The sequence below is a fragment of the Choloepus didactylus genome, chromosome 4 (assembly GCF_015220235.1).
Source record: "Choloepus didactylus isolate mChoDid1 chromosome 4, mChoDid1.pri, whole genome shotgun sequence".
Lineage (NCBI taxonomy): Eukaryota > Metazoa > Chordata > Mammalia > Pilosa > Megalonychidae > Choloepus > Choloepus didactylus.
In genome coordinates, this window is record NC_051310.1 from 130,469,746 (window position 1) to 130,494,341 (window position 24,596).

Here is a 24,596-nt window from a genome sequence, read left to right on the forward strand (position 1 = left end):
CAATGACAGTACAAATTGTGGTTTTGATGTTTTCAATTGCATACTACAATATTGTATCATGTAATTTTGAATTAGGCTAAAATCATTCATAAAATATTCCCCATGATATACAGAGAATATATCAACACATTTTTCAATATAATCATAGGCTAGGAAAAATTTTAAAGCTTACATAGAGATAAGACACAATATTAAGAATCGCACTATGTAAAATCTGAAGCTTATTCTGATTAAAAGATCTCAATAACAACCTAAAAGAGCTCCCAACTCCCTCTTTCTGCACACTTACCTCTTTCTGCTGTCTCATTTTTTCCACTAATTTCACCATTGACCTATGATAGAAAACAACAGTTTCAACTTTAACAGAAATAAAAACTTTCATAAAAACAAAAAGTTCAACTTGAATACTTCACTGAAACCAAAAGTCCAGGAAAAGGAGTGTGCAGAATACTGGTCTTTCATAAAATACAGACAAATATTAGTGACATAACCAGGTTACTTTGGCAGCAGACAACAGCTAAAATAACTAGTCACATACCAGAATCACATAACATTTCCTCAAAGTTTTCTTCAGTTAAAGGCCAAATATAATGTAAAAACACAAGATGATACAGAAATTTAATATTTAATTTAATTAGAAAGTTAATAAAGCATCTCTTACAATAAAACAAAAATTCTGGTTATTCCATCCAGTGTCCTCTATTACACAGTTAAAGGAAAATTAAGCAATGCAAAGCAATAAATACCTATACAATTTACATCTTCTAACCAATACAACATGAGACAATTCTGTAAGGTACTAACTCCTCTTATAGATGGAAAAAAAAGGACCCTACATGGGCTTACTAATTTTAGCACCACTACATGTAAGAAAGAAAAAAATATATACATGCCTCCTAATATGATACAATATGAGGTAAACAGTATCATCTAAGAGGCATTTTTGCCAAAAAACAAAACGTGAACCTGAATCTAAGACTTCAAATCAAACTTCCAGCTTAAAGGAAATAAGGGAGATAGAAGAACAAGTTAAATGACACCAGGAGGAAGCAATCAACAAATCCAGAATGTGGTTCATTTTACAGAACTGAACCAAAATTAAAAAATCAAAAGCATAAAATGAAAAATGAGAGGGGGACTCAGACAGAAATTTTTAGATTTAAGAGACATAACAACCAAAAGAAAATGAATAGACCTTGTTTGGATCCTGAGTCAAACAAATCAATTATAAAAGAACATTTTGAGACAACTGGGGAAATCTGAACATAGACTGGGTATTCCATTATATTAGAGAATTACTGTTAATTTTGTGAGGTGGGAAAATACTACTGTGGTAATTAGCATATTCTTTTCTTGAGCTGCGTACTGAAATATTCAGGAATAGAATGATGTTATCTTGAATTTGCTTTGAAATAATATATCAAAAGAAAAGGGGAGACAGGGGTGTAAATCTCCCTGGAAATGCAGGATATGACTCCAGGGGATGAATTTGGACCCGAAATCATGGGATTGAGAACATCTTCTTGACCAATAGGGGGAAGCAAAATGAAATGAAATAAATTTTCAGTGGCTGAGAGATTCCAAATGGAGTCGAGAGGTCTCTCTGATGAGCATTCTTTTGCCCTATAAAGATAACCCTTTTTAGGTTTTAATGCATTGGAATAGCTAGAAGTAAATACCTGAAACTATCAAACTCCAACCCAGTAGCCTTGACTCTTGAAGATGACTGTATAGCAATGGGCTTACAAGAGGTGACAGTATGATTGTGAAAGCCTTATAGATCATACTCCCTTTACTCAGCATATGCATGGATGAGTAAAAAAATGGGGACAAAAAACTAAATGAAAAATAGGATGGGGGCCTTTTGGGTTTTCTTTACTTTTATTTTTTATTCTTATTTTCACTTCTTCTGGTACAAGGAAAATGTTCAAAAAATAGATTGGGGTGATAAATGCAAAATTATATGATGGTTCTGTGAACAACTGATTGTATACTTTGGATGACTGTATGGTATGTGAATACATCTCAATAAAACTGAATTAAAAAGAAAAGTCTCCTTCATAATAGTTCTTTCAAGTCTTATTGTATTTTATATCAGCCTTCAGCCTATAAATGAACATCTCCCTAAGACAGTATTATTTATCTTACATTATGAGTTGCTAGAATCAAAAGATTGTATTTCTTCACTTCTTTTTACATAGGGTATAGCCCAATATTATAAGCAGTTCATTACTTCTTAATGAAACTGATTCACATACAAATAATAGCTGAAAGCTAGAACATTCTTAAGAAGAGTTAAAGTAGAAATCTTCCCATGGACTTCAATTATATTTCAGGAATAGTTTCTAAGGAGATAAAGTGAGGGAGATAAGTGTTAGCTGGCAGGTAGAGACCGAGCCACTAATGGCTTTTGACAAACAAGACGTAGCTGAAAATATTGCAAGTAGTTGCCAAATAACATAAAAAGAGAGAGAGACAGGAAGGGAAAATGGTGGAGAAAAAGGAAGGAAAAAGCAAAGGGAAGAAAATGAGACCTGGGGTTTGGCATCAAAGTATGCTAAATCTTTCTTTTATTGTAAATTACACTTTAATTAGACAAGAAGAAACCTTAAAGATCATCTATTTTAGGACCACAAGACTTGACATAGGACCCAAACTTTGATACACTGACACAGTTCAAATGCTCTTTCTACTGCTCAAATCAAGTTTGGAAAAAAGTAATTAATGCACACGGGACAGATTTCTGCGGTTGCTCACAGAAAAACCTGGAATCAACTGAAGCTAGAATATTTAACTCAGTTTCTAGTTTCTAATTTCTAATTGTCTGAAAGAACTTTGTAGTGGTAGCCCAACTCGTCTTAAGCAAATCAGATAACAAGCAGAACTAGACTTTTACTTTGCACAATAAATTTCAAATACCTCTTGGGTTTTGTCTTTGGCATCCAATACATTCTCCAAAGAACTTTTGGCCAACATGCCATCATCCTCTGTTTCTGCTTCCTGCCTTTTCTGTTGTTGCAGCTGCTCTTCCTGTCTGTCCTTCTCTTCAAGTTTTTTCCGAACTTCAGCTTCCTCATATCTAGTTGAAAAAAAGATGCCTTTTATTGACATGATCATGAAAGGTAAAAGGAAATCAGTTCCATAAAATTGGTATCCTGCCTTGGAGTATTATATGGTTATATACTCTCTCCCTTAAACTGAAATTCTGAAATTCGACTGCCAGTGTTCCATTACAAACCACAACTTATAAATTTGCCCTCTTAGGCCATCTGTAAACATTTCCAGTTGTCCAAAAATCTGGAAAAGAATCTATGCTTTCAAGCTAAGGTTGTTTAATGCTTTTTGCTCTTTCCCTCCCATTAATTTCAACCTCTAATGATTCAAATCTGTTGCAGTTTCATTTTCAAAAGACTAACAATCCGCTAATTTTCTCTGCAAAAGAAATAATCCAAAAATCACACTTGTGTTTATGATTTAGAGAGAAAATATTAAAATGAACATTGAAAATGTATTACCATCAAGAAAAAAGTATTACCACAGTACCAGGTTACATTTTTTTTACAAACTATGAACTAACGAAATTTCCAATTTGTTGAAAACTAAACAGCTATCTTACCTATAGTTACAAGATAGCCAAAGACTTATGGACTACTCCTTATTCAAATTATAGGCAACATTTACTTCTATTTCCAGGTGGGACTACAGGTTTTCAGGGACCCGTAATCTTGTTTGCCCTAAGTATCACTGGCAATGCTTAGGAATGCCTATGTTTTTAAAGTTGAAAAACCAGGAAAAAGATGGAAATTAAGGGAACAAAATGAATAACTGGTTAACGTCAATAACTCCTAAAGAATGGATCAATAGTTTTCATTTTATTATTCAGTTTATTATACATTTACATTTTATATACTCTCTTGAAAGAATATTTCCCAATGAAAATTTTCTAAATGAACAAAGAGGACTATACTATGAAAATGGTGACTACTCAAAGAATTGTGCCAGCTTCACATATTAAAAATCTAACCTGCCTAATTTAAGAATGACTTCTAAACTAAAAATTATTTCCCATCCTTTTATTAGCATCAGGTTAATAGTGACCAAATCTGCCATCTATCAATATAATTCTAATTTGATAAGCATCCACTTTACAAGAGATTAAATTTTTAGCTCTTGGAGAAGAATTAGCATATTACAATACTGAACTACTTCTTAAGTGGAAGGAATATAAGGAAAACAGTGCTCCTTCTCTAAATCCTTAGCAATTAATTTCAATCCTCATGTTTAGCAATTCCTTCTAAATTGTTTATTCCATTGGTTGAAATGATCAACAAGATTTCACAGGGAGAGCATGGCAACTACAATTAACAATCAGTATTTCTAAAATGCCATCCTCTCTCCTTAAAACATCAAGGCAGAGGTGCTCTACTTTCGGTGATGGCAAATCTCCCACAGAAAACAACCATAATCTTTGGACAAAGTGTAACCGGCACTGGAGAGCAACCAAAATCAAGCAGACATCAGATGGGGGTTGATACTTAGAAGCCAAGAGCACTGAGTAAGTTTCCCATTTTTTATGGCTTCACACATAAAGGCAGGTTCTTAGTTGGTGCTGCAAGCAGCTAAAATTCCAATAAAAACCCTCAATCTTATGGGCCTGAAGAACCAGAGAACAGAGATCAGAACAACCACAGCAGCTGGAAAGTGATGGCAGGAAATCCCAAAAAGCCAGAGAGGAGGAGTCCCAAATTCTGTATATAAACTTGCCAAATCTCTAGCTGATCTCTGAACAGGGCATGCATGGGGCAGACACTAAGGAGCCCAGCTAAAGCTAAAAAAACTGAAAAGATAGCTGCTGCCCACCACAGGCAAGACAGGGCTTTAAATATGAGTCCAGCCAAGTTAATTGCTACTAAAACAAAAACACTCTCCAAAGGAATATAACAGGATGCAGAGACTCTGTATGTGTCATTCGCAACATCTAAAGTTATTAGACATAAAAGAAAAGGGAAGTTGGGACCACACTTTTTAAAAAAGGCAGTAAAGCGAGGCATCACGATAAAAGGGTCAATTCATCAGGAATCTGTTAACAGCCATAAATGTGTATATGCCTAAAACAGAACTTCGAAATACATAAAACAAAAGCTAAGTGAATTAAAGGGAAAAATAGACAAGTCCAGTTAGAGATTTTAACAGCCTTCTCTTAGTAACTGATAGAACTTGACTAAATAAATAAATAAATAAATACAGAAGATCAGAGAAATACTATTGATTTAATTGACATATAGAGAATAATACATCCAACAAATGCAGAATTCACTTTCTTTTCAAGTGCATACGACACTGTCACCAAGAGAGACCATATGCTGAGCCAAAAACAAGAATTACATATTTGGAAATTAAACAACAAACACACTTCTAAATAATCCATGGTTTTAAAAAAGAAATCACAAGGGAAATCAGAAAATATTTCAATGTGAATGATAATCTAAATACAACCTATTAATATGTATGGATGCAGATAAAGCAGTTTTTTAGAGAGAAATTTGTAACTTTAAATGCTCATATTAGGAAGGTATAAAAGGATAAAATCAATGACAGGTTACATCTTAAGAAACAGAAAAAAGAAGAGCAAAGGAAACTCAAAATAAGTAGAAGGGAATAAATCATAAAGCTCTACTGGGGGGACAATATAGTTCTTAAATAGAGTAACTGCTGGGCTGTTATAAAAACTATATTATATTTAAGCTGTAAGTGAAAGACTCATCACTCACTTAAATAGCCACTAAAACAAGTCTTCTAAAATAGACAAATCTGTTGCTTGCTGAGAGTGGTTTCACTGTGAAGAAGAAGTATAGCTTCAGAACTAGATTCAGCAAAAAAAAAAATCACATATTGTAATTAGTGGTAGCCCCAGTCACTGATGAATCAGAAGGAGGTCACTGCTAAGAATTTAGGTTTGCAAAGCACTTCAGCCCCTCCTCAGGTGACATGGGCTGTGAAAAAGCAGTTATCAATAACAGAGGCCAATAATTAGCTATTTATTTACCTCTTTGCTTCTATTATTTAAGGATGCTAGTCTATGTGGCTTTGTTTGCAATTTTTACAGAACATCAAAGAGAATCTTAAAAGAGTATATTAGATTTAAAAATCAATATGCTAAAATAAAATAAATGGAAACAAAAGTGAATGACTTTACTTCTGTATGTATGTGAATATATCTCAATAAAATTGAATTAAAAAAGTGAATGACAACTTCATATAGGATTTTACAAAAACAGATGTGTCACTGTATCACATCTGCTTGGGCAATATCCAGTGATAAGCAGATTCTCACATCTCTAACAGGACCATGTTTACTGGTATATTCATTTTCCCTATTTCTCTATGGCACTGAGTGAGAACATGGTAACAGAAGAGCAATCAGGTATCACAACCTCTTATCTCTATGGGATTATCAACTGCAGATTTTTCTGTCTTATCTCATATACCAGCAACTATTTCACTGTTTTAACAGAAATGAGAAACTTGCAAGAAGGAGCAAGTCTTGTTGCTCAACTATGCAATTGTTTTATCTGACCGCTTCAACACAGATCGTAACAGTGCCATGAAGAAGGGTGTGACAGAACAAAAATGTTTTCACTGTTAACAATAACAAGAATAGCAAACACTTACTGAGTACTTACTATGCGGTCAACACTGAGTTAATTAACGTGTTAATTTACTTAATTCACTTAACAACCCTATAAGGTAGGTTTTATAATCTTCATTTGACAGATGAGGAAACTGAGGCACAGGGAGGCTAAGTAATTTGCCCAAGATCACACAGTAAGTAGAAAAACAGGGATTCAAATCCTGGGAGTCTGGCTCTGCACATTACTAATGGTCTATATTGCTTCTCCAGTAGTGTTTTATGCTGGAATGTTATGTGAAATGTAATTGTGAACACTGCTATCTTTTTTCTAAAACACCAGACTCATTTCCAATTTATAAGTGACAAGTTGTAGCTAAATTTCAGTAAGAAACTCAGGAAAAGGATTCATGTATTCATTCAGTTTGTAGTAACCTTTGATCGGAATTTTATATAGCCCAAACCAAGATTTTATTTCTCACTTTCTTTTTCTTTTTGAGAATCAAGATGCTATACTCTCCTGTTTTTAACCTGCCTTGATCTGCTCCTTTGAATACAAAACAAGTCTCACGTTGTCTGCATCTTCTGGCTGCATTTTAAGGCTCAGTAATCTGTGACTTTATGTTATTGATGCCCAAACACTGCAATTCCTGCTGCCAATCTGGATTATGAAGAGCCTTGGATTACTAGGGCTCCATTAAAAGGATGCTACTGTGCTGACAGTTTATGGTAAAAACTTAGACCTTTAAAGAGCCCACAAATAATCTTCTCTTTATCTTTTAGTAAATAGAAAGCATACAACTAACAATAATAGGATAAACAACAATTAACAGGAAATTAGAACAGTCTGCAATCAACTCAGATAAAGCTTACAGCTATGTTAAGACACATTCTTGTAAAATATATGTAAATAAATTAGCTTTCCTCCGGCATATTAAAATTTTAGAAGCATTCATGGTCACCACTCTATGTCCAACTCTCTCATTCAATTCATTCAATGGGTTTTCCTCTTTCCTGTTGTATCACCAGCACAGAAATAACATAAACATTGTTGAAACAGATATTTCATTATCAAAGCACTACATTAGGAAAATAACATTTTAAATGGAAGTCAGCTTTCTTAGAAAAGGTTCCTTAGAGAGGGCTTGTAAAAATCCCTTACTTAATTCTATTTTTAAAATGATACTTGGGAGAAAGCCAGGAAATGCGTGGACTGGACACCACAGAGCAATCTGACTTTTGGCATACTTCATACAACACTCATGAAAACGTGGAACTGCTGAGATCAGTGAAATCTGTAAGTTTTTGTGGCCAGGGGACCCGCACCCATCCCTGCCAGGCTCAGTCCCATGGGAGGAGGGGCTGTCAGCTCCGGGAAGGAGAAGGGAGAACTGCAGTGGCACCTCTTAGCGGAAACTCATTCTACCGATCCAAACTCCAACCATACATAGACTGAGACCAGACACCAGAGAATCTGAGAGCAGCCAGCCCAGCAGAGAGGAGACAGGCATAGAAAAAAACAGCACGAAAAACTCCAAAATAAAAGCGGAGGATTTTTGGAGTTCTGGTGAACATAGAAAGGGGAAGGACAGAGCTCAAGCCCTGAGGCACATATACAAATCCCGAAGAAAAGCTGATCTCTCTGCCTTGTGGACCTTTCCTTAATGGCCCTAACTGCTTTGTCTCTTAGCATTTCAATAACCCATTAGATCTCTGAGGAGGGCCCTTTTTTTTTTTTTCATCCTTTTTTCTTTTTTCTAAAACAACTACTCTAAGAAGCCCAGTACAGAAAGCTTCAAAGACTTGCAATTTGGGCAGGTCAAGACAAAAGCAGAACTAAGAGAGCTCGGAGACAAAAGGCAATAATCCAGTGGCTGAGAAAATTCACTAAACACCACAACTTCCCAAGAAAAGGGGGGTATCCACTCACAGCCATCATCCTGGTGGACAGGAAACACTCCTGCCCATCGCCAGCCCCACAGCTCAGAGCTGCCCCAGACAACCCAGTGTGACGGAAGTGCTTCAAATAAAAGGCACACACCACAAAACTGGGCGTGGACATTAGCCTTCCCTGCAACCTCAGCTGATTGTCCCAGAGTTGGGAAGGTGGAGCAGTGTGAATTAACAAAGCCCCATTCAGCCATCATTTCAGCAGACTGGGAGCCTCCCTACACAGCCCAGCAGCCCAGAACCGCCCTGGAGGGACGGCACTCACCTGTGACATAGCACAGTCATCCCTCAACAGAGGACCAGGGGGTGCACGGCCTGGAAGAGGGACCCACTTGCAAGTCTCAGGAGACATATACCAATACCAAAGACTTGTGGTTCAGTGGCAGAGACAAACTGTGGCAGGACTGAACTGAAGGATTAGACTATTGCAGCAGCTTTAAAACTCCAGGATCACCAGGGAGATTTGATTGTTAGAGCCACCCGCCCCCCGACTGCCCAGAAACACGCCCCATATACAGGTTGGGCAACACCAACTACACACGCAAGCTTGGTACACCAATTGGACCCCACAAGACTCACTACCCCACTCACCACAAAGGCAAAGCAGGGGAGAACTGGCTTGTGGAGAACAGGTGGCTCGTGGACGCCACCTGCTGGTTAGTTAGAGAAAGTGTACTCCATGAAGCTGTAGATCTGATAAATTAGAGATAAGGACTTCAATTGGTCTACAAATCCTAAAAGAACCCTATCAAATTCAGCAAATGCCACGAGGCCAAAAACAACAGAAAATTATAAAGCATATGAAAAAAACAGACGATATGGACAACCCAAGCCCAAGCACCCAAATCAAAAGATCAGAAGAGACACAGCACCTAGAGCAGCTACTCAAAGAACTAAAGATGAACAATGAGACCACAGTACGGGATACAAAGGATATCAAGAAGACCCTAGAAGAGCATAAAGAAGACATTGCAAGACTAAATAAAAAAATAGATTATCTTATGGAAATTAAAGAAACTGTTGACCAAATTAAAAAGATTCTGGACACTCATAGTACAAGTCTAGAGGAAGCTGAACAATGAATCAGTGACCTGGAAGATGACAGAATGGAAAATGAAAGCATAAAAGAAAGAATGGGGAAAAAAAATAGAAAAAATCGAAACGGACCTCAGGAATATGATAGATAATATAAAACGTCTGAATATAAGACTCATTGGTATTCCAGAAGGGGAAGAAAAGGGTAAAGGTCTAGGAAGAGTATTCAAAGAAATTGTCGGGGAAAACTTCCCAAATCTTCTAAACACTATAAATACACAAATCAAAAATGCTCAGCGAACTCCAAATAGAATAAAATCAAATAAACCCACTCCGAGACATATTCTGATCACACTGTCAAACACGGAAGAGAAGGAGCAAGTTCTGAAAGCGGCAAGAGAAAAGCAATTCACCGCATACAAAGGAAACACCATAAGACTAAGTAGTAACTACTCAGCAGCCACCATGGAGGTGAGAAGGCAGTGGCATGATATATTTAAAATTCTGAGTGAGAAAAATTCCCAACCTAGAATACTTTATCCAGCAAAGCTCTCCTTCAAATTTGAGGGAGAGCTTAAATTTTTCACAGACAAACAAATGCTGAGAGAATTTGCTAACAAGAGACCTGCCCTATTGGAGATACTAAAGGGAGCCCTACAGACAGAGAAACAAAGAAAGGACAGAGAGACTTGGAGAAAGGTTCAGTACTAAAGAGATTCGGTATGGGTACAATAAAGGATATTAATAGAGAGAGGGGAAAAATATATATCACAAACATAAACCAAAGGATAAGATGGCTGATTCAAGAAATGCCTTCACGGTTATAACGTTGAATGTAAATGGATTAAACTCCCCAATTAAAAGATATAGATTCGCAGAATGGATCGAAAAAAATGAACCATCAGTATGTTGCATACAAGAGACTCATCTTAGACACAGGGACACAAAGAAACTGAAAGTGAAAGGATGGAAAAAAATATTTCATGCAAGCTACAGCCAAAAGAAAGCAGGTGTAGCAATATTAATCTCAGACTTTAAATGCAGGGATGTTTTGAGAGACAAAGAAGGCCACTACATACTAATAAAAGGGGCAATTCAACAAGAAGAAATAACAATCGTAAATGTCTATGCACCCAATCAAGGTGCCACAAAATACACGAGAGAAACACTGGCAAAACTAAAGGAAGCAATTGATGTTTCCACAATAATTGTGGGAGACTTCAACACATCACTCTCTCCTATTGATAGATCAACCAGACAGAAGACCAATAAGGAAACTGAAAACCTAAACAATCTGATAAATGAATTAGATTTAACAGACACATACAGGACATTACATCCCAAATCACCAGGATACACATACTTTTCTAGTGCTCACGGGACTTTCTCCAGAATAGATCATATGCTGGGACATAAAACAAGCCTCAATAAATTTAAAAAGATTGAAATTATTCAAAGCACATTCTCTGACCACAATGGAATACAATTAGAAGTCAATAACCATCAGAGACTTAGAAAATTCACAAATACCTGGAGGTTAAACAACACACTCCTAAACAATCAGTGGGTTAAAGAAGAAATAGCAAGAGAAATTGCTAAATATATAGAGATGAATAAAAATGAGAACACAACATACCAAAACCTATGGGACGCAGCAAAAGCAGTGCTGAGGGGGAAATTTATAGCACTAAACGCATATATTAAAAAGGAAGAAAGAGCCAAAATCAAAGAACTAATAGACCAACTGAAGAAGCTAGAAAATGAACAGCAAACCAATCCTAAGCCAAGTAGAAGAAAAGAAATAACAAGGATTAAAGCAGAAATAAATGACATAGAGAACAAAAAAACAATAGAGAGGATAAATATCACCAAAAGTTGGTTCTTTGAGAAGATCAACAAGATTGACAAGCCCCTAGCTACACTGACAAAATCAAAAAGAGAGAAGACCCATATAAACAAAATAATGAATGAAAAAGGTGACATAACTGCAGATCCTGAAGAAATTAAAAAAATTATAAGAGGATACTATGAACAACTGTATGGCAACAAACTGGATAATGCAGAGGAAACGGACAATTTCCTGGAAACATATGAACAACCTAGACTGACCAGAGAAGAAATAGAAGACCTCAACCAACCCATCACAAGCAAAGAGATCCAATCAGTCATCAAAAATCTTTCCAAAAATAAATGCCGAGGGCCAGATGGCTTCACAGGGGAATTCTACCAAACTTCCCAGAAAGAACTGACACCAGTGTTACTCAAACTCTTTCAAAACATTGAAGAAAATGGAACACTACCTCATTCATTTTTTGAAGCTAACATCAATCTAATACCAAAACCAGGCAAAGATGCTACAAAAAAGGAAAACTACTGGCCAATCTCCCTAATGAATAGAGATGCAAAAATCCTCAACAAAATACTTGCAAATCGAATCCAAAGACACATTAAAAAAATCATACACCATGACCAAGTGGGGTTCATTCCAGGCATGCAAGGATGGTTCAACATAAGAAAATCAATCAATGTATTACAACACATTAACAAGTCAAAAGGGAAAAATCAATTGATCATCTCAATAGATGCTGAAAAAGCATTTGACAAAATCCAACATCCCTTTTTGATAAAAACACTTCAAAAGGTAGGAATTGAAGGAAACTTCCTCAACATGATAAAGAGCATATATGAAAAACCCACAGCCAGCATAGTACTCAATGGTGAGAGACTGAAAGCCTTCCCTCTAAGATCAGGAACAAGACAAGGGTGCCCGCTATCACCACTGTTATTCAACATTGTGCTGGAAGTGCTAAAGAGGGCAATCCGGCAAGACAAAGAAATAAAAGGCATCCAAATTGGAAAAGAAGAAGTAAAACTGTCATTGTTTGCAGATGATATGATCTTATATCTAGAAAACCCTGAGAAATCGACGATACAGCTACTAGAGCTAATAAATTTAGCAAAGTAGAGGGATACAAGATTAATGCATTTAAGTCAGTAATGTTTCTATATGTTAGAAATGAACAAACTGAAGGGTCACTCAAGAAAAAGATACCATTTTCAATAGCAACCAAAAAAATCAAGTACCTAGGAATAAACTTAACCGAAGATGTAAAAGACCTATACAAAGAAAACTACATAACTCTACTAAAAGAAATAGAAGGGGACCTTAAAAGACAGAAAAATATTCCATGTTCATGGATAGGAAGGCTAAACGTCATTAAGATGTCAATTCTACCCAAACTCATCTACAGATTCAATGCAATCCCAATCAAAATTCCAACAACCTACTTTGCAGACTTGGAAAAGCTAGTTATCAAATTTATTTGGAAAGGGAAGATGCCTCGAATTGCTAAAGACACTCTTAAAAAGAAAAACGAAGTGGGAGGACTTACACTCCCTGACTTTGAAGCTTATTATAAAGCCACAGTTGCCAAAACAGCATGGTACTGGCACAAAGACAGACATATAGATCAATGGAATCGAATTGAGAATTCAGAGATAGACCCTCAGATCTATGGCCGACTCATCTTTGATAAGGCCCCCAAAGTCACCGAACTGAGCCATAATGGTCTTTTCAACAAATGGGGCTGGGAGAGTTGGATATCCATATCCAAAAGAATGAAAGAGGACCCCTACCTCACCCCCTACACAAAAATTAACTCAAAATGGATGAAAGATCTCAATATAAAAGAACGTACCGTAAAACTCCTAGAAGATGATGTAGGAAAACACCTTCAAGATCTTGTATTAGGCGGCCACTTCCTAGACTTTACACCCAAAGCACAAGCAACAAAAGAAAAATAGATAAATGGGAACTCCTCAAGCTTAGAAGTTTCTGCACCTCAAAGGAATTTCTCAAAAAGGTAAAGAGGCAGCCAACTCAATGGGAAAAAATTTTTGGAAACCATGTATCTGACAAAAGACTGATATCTTGCATATACAAAGAAATCCTACAACTCAATGACAATAGTACAGACAGCCCAATTATAAAATGGGCAAAAGATATGAAAAGACAGTTCTCTGAAGAGGAAATACAAATGGCCAAGAAGCACATGAAAAAATGTTTAGCTTCACTAGCTATTAGAGAGATGCAAATTAAGACCACAATGAGATACCATCTAACACCGATTAGAATGGCTGCCATTAAACAAACAGGAAACTACAAATGTTAGAGGGGATGTGGAGAAATTGGAACTCTTATTCATTGTTGGTGGGACTGTATAATGGTTCAGCCACTCTGGAAGTCAGTCTGGCAGTTCCTTAGAAAACTAGATATAGAGTTACCATTCGATCCAGCGATTGCACTTCTCGGTATATACCGGGAAGATCGGAAAGCAGTGACATGAACAGATATCTGCACGCCAATGTTCATAGCAGCATTATTCACAATTGCCAAAAGATGGAAACAACCCAAATGTCCTTCAACAGATGAGTGGATAAATAAAATGTGGTATATACACACGATGGAATACTACGCGGCAGTAAGAAGGAACGATCTCGTGAAACATATGACAACATGGATGAACCTTAAAGACATAATGCTGAGTGAAATAAGCCAGGCACAAAAAGAGAAATATTATATGCTACCACTAATGTGAACTTTGAAAAATGTAAAACAAATGGTTTATAATGTAGAATGTAGGGGAACTAGCAATAGAGAGCAATTAAGGAAGGGGGAAGAATAATCCAAGAAGAACAGATAAGCTATTTAACATTCTGGGGATGCCCAGGAATGACTATATATGATGGATATAGTAGGAACAAGTTCACAGAAATGTTGCTATATTAGGTAACTTTCTTGGGGTAAAGTAGGAACAGGTTGGAAGTAAAGCACTTATCTTAGGTTAGTTGTCTTTTTCTTACTCCCTTGTTATGGTCTCTTTGAAATGTTCTTTTATTGTATGTTTTTTTTTGATTTAAAAAAAATTTTTTTTTCATATAGTAGATTTAAAAAAGAAAAAAAAGTTAAAAGGAAAAAAAAAAAACAAGGAAAAAAATATGTAGTGCCCCCTTGAGGAGCCTGTGGAGAATGCAGGGGTAATGGCCTACCCCACCTCGATGGTTGCTAACATGACCACAGACATAGGGGACTGGTGGTTAGATGGGTTGAGCCCTCTACCATAGGTTTTACCCTTGGGGAGACGGTTGCTGCAAAGGACAGGCTAGGCCTCCCTATAATTGTGCCTAAGAGCCTCCTCCTGAATGCCTCTTTGTTGCTCAGATGTGGCCCTCTCTCTAGCTAAGCCAACTCAAAAGGTGAAATCACTGCCCTCCCCCCTACGTGGGATCAGACACCGAGGGGAGTGAATCTCCCTGGCAACATGGAATATGACTCCTGGGGAGGAATGTAGACCCGGCATTGTGGGACGGAGAACATCTTCTTGACCAAAAGGGGGATGTGAAAGGAAATGAAATATGCTTCAGTGGCAGAGAGATTCCAAAAGGAGCCGAGAGGTCACTCTGGTGGGCACTCTTACGCACAATTTAGACAACCCTTTTTAGGTTCTAAAGAATTGGGGTAGCTGGTGGTGGATACCTGACACTATCAAACTACAACCCAAAACCCATGAATCTCAAAGACAATTGCATAATAATGTAGCTTATGAGGGGTGACAATGGGATTGGGAAAGCCATAAGGACCACACTCTACTTTGTCTAGTTTACGGATGGATGAGTAGAAAAATAGGGGAAGGAAACAAACAAACAAACAGACAAAGGTACCCAGTGTTCTTTTTTACTTCAATTGCTCTTTTCCACTTTAATTATTATTCTTGTTATTTTTGTGTGTGTGCTAATGAAGGTGTCAGGGATTGATTTAGGTGATGAATGTACAACTATGTAATGGTACTGTGAACAATCGAATGTACGATTTGTTTTGTATGACTGTGTGGTATGTGAATATATCTCAATAAAATGAAGATAAAAAAAAAAAGAAAATACAGGAGAGGAAAAAAAAGAAAAAAAAAATGTAGCTTATGAGTGGTGACAATGTGATTGGGAAAGCCATGTGGACTACACTCGCCTTTGTCCAGTTTATGGATGGATGAGTAGAAAACGGGCAAAAAAAAAAAAAAAAAAGGCACCCAGTGTTCATTTTTAATTGTTCTTTTTCACTTTAACTTTTTTTATTATTAATTTTGTGTGTGTAGTAATGAAAATGTTCCAAAATTAATTTTGGTGATGAACGCACAACTATATAATGGTACTGTGAACAGCTGATTGTGTGCTTTTTATGACTGCATGGTATGTGAATATATCTCAATAAAATTGAATTTAAAAAACAAAAAATAAAAAATGAAATGATACTTGGAAGTGGCTTATTCCAGGCCTGGGGCAAGAAATGTTCAAAATGAACCCAGAACATCTTATCGGACGGCAAGAAAGTTATCAAAGACTATTAAAGTTATGTCAGAAAGACTCAGGGACCACCCTGAAGAGGCTCCTAGTGTCCAAAGATGGGGCAATTTGAGCTTCAAAAAGGATCACTGCAATGGAACAAAACCCATCAAAAATGTTTAAATCTATGAATTCCTGAAAATTTTTAAAAAACCTGATTAATAATGGGAAAGAATCAAACATTGTATCTTGCCTTTCCTTTATGACTTGAACTAATGTATAACTAAATAGTAAATAAGAGGAAATGTTTCTTTATATAATAGTTATTATTAATAAATGAAAAGAAATGATTAGAATTAGACTATCACCATTTTGCAATATCCAGTGAATTAATGGATCTGTGCATTGAGCAGCAGCAACTGCTAACATCACAAAAGAGAGACAACTAGATATCATGTGCCTCCTGATGTAAGAGCAGAGTGCTATCTTGCCAAAGGGATTGAACATGAATCTGATCAAGCCTCTGAATCCAACTGCCAATTTGCAGGAAATGGAGAAGACAGAGAAACATGCTGAACTGCACCATGAGTTCATCAGAAAAATACAGATTGTGAGAAAATCTATAGGTCAAATGCCCTGGGTTCTTCAACAGATACTTTCTATGAAGAAAACAGACATGGAGGGGGAACCTGAAAATTAAAAAAATACTTAAAAAGACACCTTGAATTTTAAAAATGGGCAAAATTAAATTATGGCGTCCAAGAATACATACTTGGGTGACAACAGTATAAAGAAATGTGAGTGTTATTTTTGAGGGTAAGGAAGGGGTGAGATTGAAACAGGTTTCTGGGCTAGTTAGCGAAGTTAATTGTTTGGTTTATGGGTGGTTGCAAGGGTGTTTACCTTATAATAATTCATTAAGCTATACATTTGTTTTTGCAGTTTTCCATATCAGCTTCATTTTATTAAGAAAAGGTTAAAAAGAAAAAAAAAAAAGACTGATGCTTGCCTTCTTGCTGTCCCCTACTCCCCTAGGATTCTGATAGAATTCATCTGGAATTCAGCCTGAACATCAGTATTTTCCAAAGCTCCCCAAGTGATTCTAATGTGCAGCTAGGTTTGAAAATCTCTGTTCTCAAGGCAGGAAGCTAAGGCGTGTGGAAATGAAGAGCTCACCTAACTTCCAATGACTCCTCCCTAACCTAAACTATATGCCAAATTATGTAAAGATGTACACATATGCACTTTTTTGGAGAGAAAGTTTACAACCTTCATTGGATTTTCATCTGGGCCCTTTGCATAAGTCAGCATCCAGTCAAGAAACCACATTTTTGTTTGAACAGGATAAGCTTAATATACAGAAGTGTTAACTGGTAAAAGGTAGTCAACTACTACTAGAGGACTAAAAGAATCAGCAATAGCAAATATAGGAAGCATGTGCTACGTCTAGGTCTGAGGGAGAGTGAACAAAGGAGTTAAGAACTTACAGGAAGGCGGAGCAAGATGGCGACAAAGAGAGATGTGGAATTTAGTTAGTCCTCTAGAGCAACTAGTAAATAACCAGGAACAACTAGTAAATAATCTGGAAAAACTGTTGGGAGACATCCGTGAATGGACACACATGGTACACCAGCCTGGCATGGGTGGAACAGCTGAGATTGTAGCACAGAATCATAAGTAAAGCTGCGCAAACCCAGAGCTGAAGCTCCTCCCCACTCAGACAGGGCAGGCCGAGCTGAAACACGGCCATGTGGAAAAAAGAAACAGGTTACAGAAAGTAACTCAACCAAGTTCCAATTGCAGTTTTACTTAACACATTTGGACTACTGAATACAAGCTACAAGCATGGAGGAGGAACGGAAGCAAATGCTTCCAGCAAGGAGGAGGCAAGGCTGATGGGAAAAACATACATAAATAAATAAAAACAGAGACTTTTGCAGACGGCTCACCTCAGAATACTGGAAGACTGGGCTGTGTCCCAAGAAAACTGAGGGACTGGGGACTAGCTCTGAAAAGGGGCTTTGCCTCTTTTTCCTTTTTTTTTCCCTCTCATTCTAAGCAGCCCATTAGAGAAAGCCTCAGGCATCTTCAATTCCTTGCAGACCCAGAACCAGAAAGGCAAAGGAGGAATTCAAATGGAGACGATAACTCCCTTGAGGGGTGTATCTTCCCTAAGAAAAGAGCAGTGGGACCAGCTCAAGGGACCGCCCCACCTCAAAGAACTCAGACCCCAGGGCCTGGGGCTTAAACAAACCGGACACAACATAAGCTTGGCTTCTGACACTCTTGGGCCCCTCAACAGGTCAGCATCCACTATGAATTAAAGGGACCACACCCCTTTACACCAGTGGAGAGTTGTGGCTGACATGTGCCACCTGCTGGGCTGGATAGGGAAAGCACAGAGTCTAGAGACTTCATGGGAAAGTCTGTCAATCTTCTAGGACCCACCCTCAGCGAAACCTAATACTGAATACTGCCTTCCCCTGAGACCTGAGCCCCTCTGGTCTGCGAAAATCTGATTAGAACATTCAAGGACATTAGATGCCTAGACAACAGAAAGCGAAAAATCACACTAGGAAAAACGAAGATATGGCCCACTCAAAGGAACAAACTTACACTTCAACAGAGATACAGGAATTGAAACAATTATTATTAAACGAATCTCCTAAATCAATTCAAAAATCAATTCAATGAGTTGAGGGAATATATGGCAAAAGAGATGAAGGATATAAAGACATTGGGCGAACACAAGGAAGAAATCAAAAGTTTGAAAAAACAATTGGCAGAACTTATGGGAATGAAAAGCACAAGAGATTAAGGACACAATGGTAACATACAGCAGCAGATTTCAAGAGGCTGAAGAAAAGATTCATGAACTGGAGAACAGGACATCTGAAACCCTACACACAAAAGAACAGATGGGGAAAAGAATGGATTAGAGATATGACGGACGTCTCAGGGAATTGAGTGACAACATGAAGCGCAGCAGGAATGTACATGTCATGGGTGTCCCAGAAGGGGAAGGGGCAGAGGCAATAATGGAGGAAATAGTCACTGAAAATTTCCCATCCCTTATGAAAGATAACTAAATTACAGATCCAAGAAGCGCAGCGAACTCCAAACAGAATAGTCCAAATAAACTTATGCCAAGACACTTAATAATCAGATTATCAAAAGTAAAAGGCAAAGAGAGAATTTGGGAAGCAGCAAGAGAAAAGCGATCCATCACATACAAGGGAAGATCAATAAGACTGTATGCAGATTTCTCAGTAGAAACCATGGAGGCGAGAAGGCAGTGGTATGATATATTTAAGATACTGAAAGAGAAAAACCACCAACCAAGAATTTTATATCCAGAAAAACTGTCCTTTAAATATGAGGGAGAGTTTAAAATATTACCAGACAAACAGACAATGAGAGAGTTTGTGAACAAGATACCTGCTCTACAGGAAATGCTAAAGGGAGCACTACAGACAGGAAAAGACAGGAGTGAGAGGTTTGGAGCACAATGTTGGGAGATGGCAGCACAGTAAGTACACTGAACAAAGATGAAAGTGAGTACAGTTGAAAGAGAAAGGTTAGGGGCATGTAGGACACCAGAAAGAAAGAAGACAAAGACTGGGACTGTGTGGCTTAGTGAAACCTAGAGCAGTCAATGATTGTGATAAAATGTACAAATATGTTTTTGCATGAGGGAGAACAAATGAATGCCAACTTTGCAAGGTGTTAAAAAGGGGGTGGTACTGGAGGAAAAACACAATCAATGTGAACTAGAGTCTACAGTTAACAGTAACACTGCAATATGCTTTCTTTAACTGTAACAAGGGCAATACACCAAAGCTAAATGCCTATAGAAGGGGGCATAAGGGAATCGTATAAAATTATGTTGAGCCAAGTTAGCCAAAAACAAAGGGACAAATACTATATGGTCTCACTAATATGATCTAACATTAATGAACGAACTTTGAGAGTTAAAGCTGAGAACACAGGTTATCAGGAGATAGATAACCAAGACACTTAATAATCAGATTATCAAATGTAAAAGGCATTTCATGTGGAAGGATTGTAGAATGTTCAACAGGATTGATTATATAGATCCAGAAATGGACAGTGCACTGTTGTGTGATGGTAGCACAGTATTTGTAGGTGCACTGACGAAGGATGTCTGTGAGTGGGGTTGAGGGAGGAGGGCTGGGGGCATGTGTGATACCAGAAGGAAGGATGGATGATAGACTGAGACTGTGTAGCTCAGTGAAACCTAGAGTGGTCAGTGATGTTAACTTAATACACAAATGTAAAAATGTTTTTACACGGGGGGAGAACAGATGAATGGTAACCTTGCAGGATGTTGAAAAGGGGAGGGTATGAGGGGAAAAATATAACCAATGCAACTGGTTAACAATAACATTGTAGCGTGCTCCCATTAAATGTGACAGGCGTAATATACCAAAGCTGAACATCTTTGGAGGAAGGGGTACAGGGGAGGGGTAAGGGATTCTTGGTAGGGGTGTTGTTGACTGACCTTATTGCTGTATTTTATTTTTACTTTTCCTTTTATCCTTTTTATTATTCTTTTGTTTAAATTTTTTGAGTAATGAACAGATGTAAGTGGTAATTGTGGAGACGAATGCACAACCATATGATGATAATGTAAATGTACACAGAGGGTGACTGTACTATATTAGAATGTATCCCTATAAAATTGCAAGAGAAAAAAATGAGCAGAGGGACACAAGTGTTGGAGAGACCCTGGAGAGAGAGATGCATGTGTTCACTGTTGGTGGGGAAGTAGAATGGTGTAGCCTATCTGGAGGACAGTATGGTGGCCCCACAAGAACCTAGGTATGTAGAGGTTTCAATGTCCTGCAACCTCAGTATGGGGTATTTTCTTGGAAGCTTGGAGAGCAGGGACACGAATGGACATTTATGCACCAGTATATATGGTAACAGTGTTCAGTATTTGCAGTGGACAGAGGTGGCCTGGGAGTGCACTGACTGATGAACAGAATGGTGAACTGTGGTGTATACATACAATGGGAAAACTGAGTGGCTACAAGAAGAAATGAAGCTGTGAGACACGCAACTAGGTGAATGGATCTTGAGTACAGCATTTTAAGTGAAGCACACCAGAATTGAGAGGACAAACATTATAATGCCTCACTAATATGGACTGACTATAATGTGTAAACTCTGAGAACTGAGTCTTAGAGGACAGCTTATCAGGGAAATGCTTATTGTAATGGTCTCTAGATTGTAAGCTCTTACAGCAGTCACGTCTATTCCTGAGTTGTAATGTTTGTCTCTAAATCCTGAGATGCTGAGCTCCTTGTGTATAACCTGGTTGGTCTCTGGAACTTTGGGTATCTGTGTGACACATGAAACTCAGAGCTAGAACCTGGCAGCTATGAATGGTAGTATTAACTCGTACGGCAAGTGCTGAAAGGGCTGAAAAAGAACTCTGACTTTAAGTACCGATATGAACAAAGAGGATCTGGTTAGAACTAAGGCAAAGCAGGCCCAAGGGTAAAGGACGATACTGACTGGGTTTTAAAACTAGAACTTATCAGTGAGACCAAGGGAGGAGATGTTTATCTGGTGCAGGAATTTATTTTTTATAGCACACTACATAATCTAACTTGTATGATCAGTTTGTTTGAACACCACAAGTGCAGGGAATGATGAATGGGAAGTGGGATTTTGTGAGTTTGTACAGGCTGGGGTGAAATCCCAACACAACCCAGAGTAATATGGGCAGACAGTATAAGTGTATTTGCGGGGCCCCCTTGAGGAGCTGTGGAAAATTCGGAAGTGTTGGACTTCCACACCTGGGCTACTGCTGATTTTCCAGCAAACATAGAGGACTGCCAATTTAGTGGGCTGAGCCGTCCATCTGGGGCGGGGGGCCTTCTCCTGTGAGACCAGATGCTGTAAGGGAGAGGCTAAGCCCACTTATAATTACAGTGAAAAAAAAACAACAAAACAAAAGAAAACCTGAATTATAAAAATACACAAAGAAGAAAATAAATTATTTGAAATCCCAACCATTCTTAATACTGTCGAGTATATGTTTCCATGTATTTTAGAGATAGATGGCATTTATTTCTTCAACAGAAATTGAATCACTCTCTATGTCTCTAACCTGCTTAACCCATGCCTTAATTTACTAGTTTATGAATATTTTCATTTACTATTAATATTAGCATTTAATATTAACATTTAATTACATAATATCATCATTTATAAACACTACACATATTCCATTATCAGGATAGAATATAATTTAGTCAACTCTGACTTTTAGATTTTTTAAATTGTTATTATTATGAACAACATAATGCTGCAATGAAGATCCTAGTAGATAAATCTCCGCCCGTATCTATCTACAGCATAAAAATTATTAATGGATAAATTCAAAACATTCCCACTAATATGATATAGGGGAAATATAAAAAACTGAGCTGGCTTCAAGTGGTATAAGCAGCCAAAGCTTAGTTAGTGGAAAAAGCAAACTGAGAGATTTATAATTCAGATAATAGGCAGAAGCGGAAAACCAAAAGATTCATCCAGTGACATATTTCTGGACTAGTCTGAATTATTTTCACTACAGATATACTGATATATGATTTTTATTAAAAATGTTTATTTAAATCAAAATTGACATGTTTTAAAAAACTAATGACACAAAAATAAAATGGTTGGGTTCAGGTGGTGTAATTATTGATCATTTCTCTATTTAAAAATGTTTATTTATAATGGCATTTTATTGTTTTCATAATAAATGGGAGAAGAAAATCTTGTGGTTGCCAAATTCTTCAGAAGGCAAACTAATAAATATGTAATGATTCACATATAAGTTATCTAGGTGGAAAAATGTCTTTATACAACTTGTTTTATCCCTATAACCGAATTGATTACTATGCACACAGGAGCTTGACTTGACTATAAGGTTACTGAAGATTTCTAGTGCAATAGAGCTTACTGTGAAATGTATTTTTTATGTGTACTTCTTTAAAAAAAAAGTGCAATGTTTATGTGAAGAGAATTTTCTGCGGTGTATAGCACCAGAGCATTAAATACATATAGACTACAATGACAAAGACAGAATACTTCTTGGAGCAAACATAATTTTCTATAATGAGTTGATGCTTTTTTTCCCTTAAGAAAATACCTCTCAACTTATAAAGACAACGAGAAAATGATTCAATGTTTAGATATGTACCTTTTACACAATGTCTAATGGATAAAAACAGTGTCTCATCTGAATCAAGAATAACATCTTAATTTTTTATATTGAAATAGAACATTAGGTTTTATTAAGCAGACTTCTTATTCAAATATTAAAGTTTCATATTTTATAAATCTCATTTTTATAAAAATAACTATATCCATACAATGGAATATTATTTGGCAATAAAATGGAATGAAGTACTGATACATGCTACAACATGGTTGAACCTTGAAAATGTTATGCTGAGTGAAGGAAGTCAAGTCACAAAAAGACAACATATTATATAAACCCATTCATATGAATATTTATAATATAATATATTTATATTATAGTTGCCTGGAGCTGGGAGAGGGGAAGGTTGGAGAAAATATAGAGTGACTGCTAATGGTACAGGGTTTCTTTTTGGGAAGACAAAAACGTTATATAAGTGATTGTGGTGATGATTACACAACTCTGTGAATATACTAAAACCACTGAATTATATATATAATATAAACATACATCTTAGATTGATGAATTGTATGTGAATTATATCTCAATAACATTCTTATTTAAAAAGAAATTAACTATAAAAAAGTAATTAACTATAAAGATTCATTCACTTATAAAGTAGCTCAGAATTTTAAAAGTACAGATGTCATATAAGCACGAGAAAGGATCTAAAGCCTACAAGATAATTAAGAGGAATAAAGAATTATTGTAGGTGTATGACTAGGGAAAAACTAGGCAAATCCAAGAGAAAACAGGTAATAATGGGTAACCCGAAGATTAGGAGAAATGTTTTTCTACTTAGATGATTAACAAGCTAAAGAAGGAAGAGAATGGTGATTTTAAATGATATGATCCACCTTAATGTATTACAGCACCAAGATTAGCAATTTATGGAAGGGAAAAGGGAATACATTAGTTGAAAAAGATCATTTCTAAGTAGAGACTATGATGTATTTATTTAACTACAATAGTTACTTGATCCAATACGAAAAACAATGAAGACAAAATACTTAACTGAAAATATTTCCCTTTTTCTCCTATTATGTGCAGAATGACTAATGATTGAAAATTGAAACACTGTTTTAAATATGCACTTATTTTATAAGCCTGGTAAGCCAGTCATGGCAAATACCAGATGTTTTAAAAAACATATATACTTTACCACACACAGAGTGAACTCTAGTGTAAACTATGTACAATAATAGTTTTGTTTCATCAATTGTTACAAAGGTACCACACTAATGCAAAATGTTAATAATATTTGGGAACTTTGTACTTTTTGCACAATTTTTTCTGAACAGTACAACTACTCTAATAAAAAAACGTTTTTAATATATATACATAACCTCTTGTGGCAGACCCTGGCCTGAACAAAACAGGCCTGCAGACCTTGGCCACAGCAGTCTGTATGGCCTAGGCAGCTAATGT

At 36.8% G+C, this 24,596-nt stretch overlaps 1 protein-coding gene across 3 annotated transcripts in view; it reads right to left on the reverse strand.

Annotated features, from left to right (window-relative positions):
- Window positions 1-24,596, reverse strand: part of USP8 (ubiquitin specific peptidase 8) — a 118,308-nt gene that overhangs the window by 53,150 nt on the left and 40,562 nt on the right. For all 3 annotated transcript variants that reach the window (XM_037833996.1, XM_037833997.1, XM_037833998.1), the window contains exons 5-6: window positions 2,920-3,079; window positions 290-332 (exon numbers count right to left, since the gene is read on the reverse strand). In XM_037833996.1, the coding sequence (XP_037689924.1) occupies window positions 290-332; window positions 2,920-3,079 (203 nt within the window). The remainder of the gene's footprint in view (window positions 1-289; window positions 333-2,919; window positions 3,080-24,596) is intronic.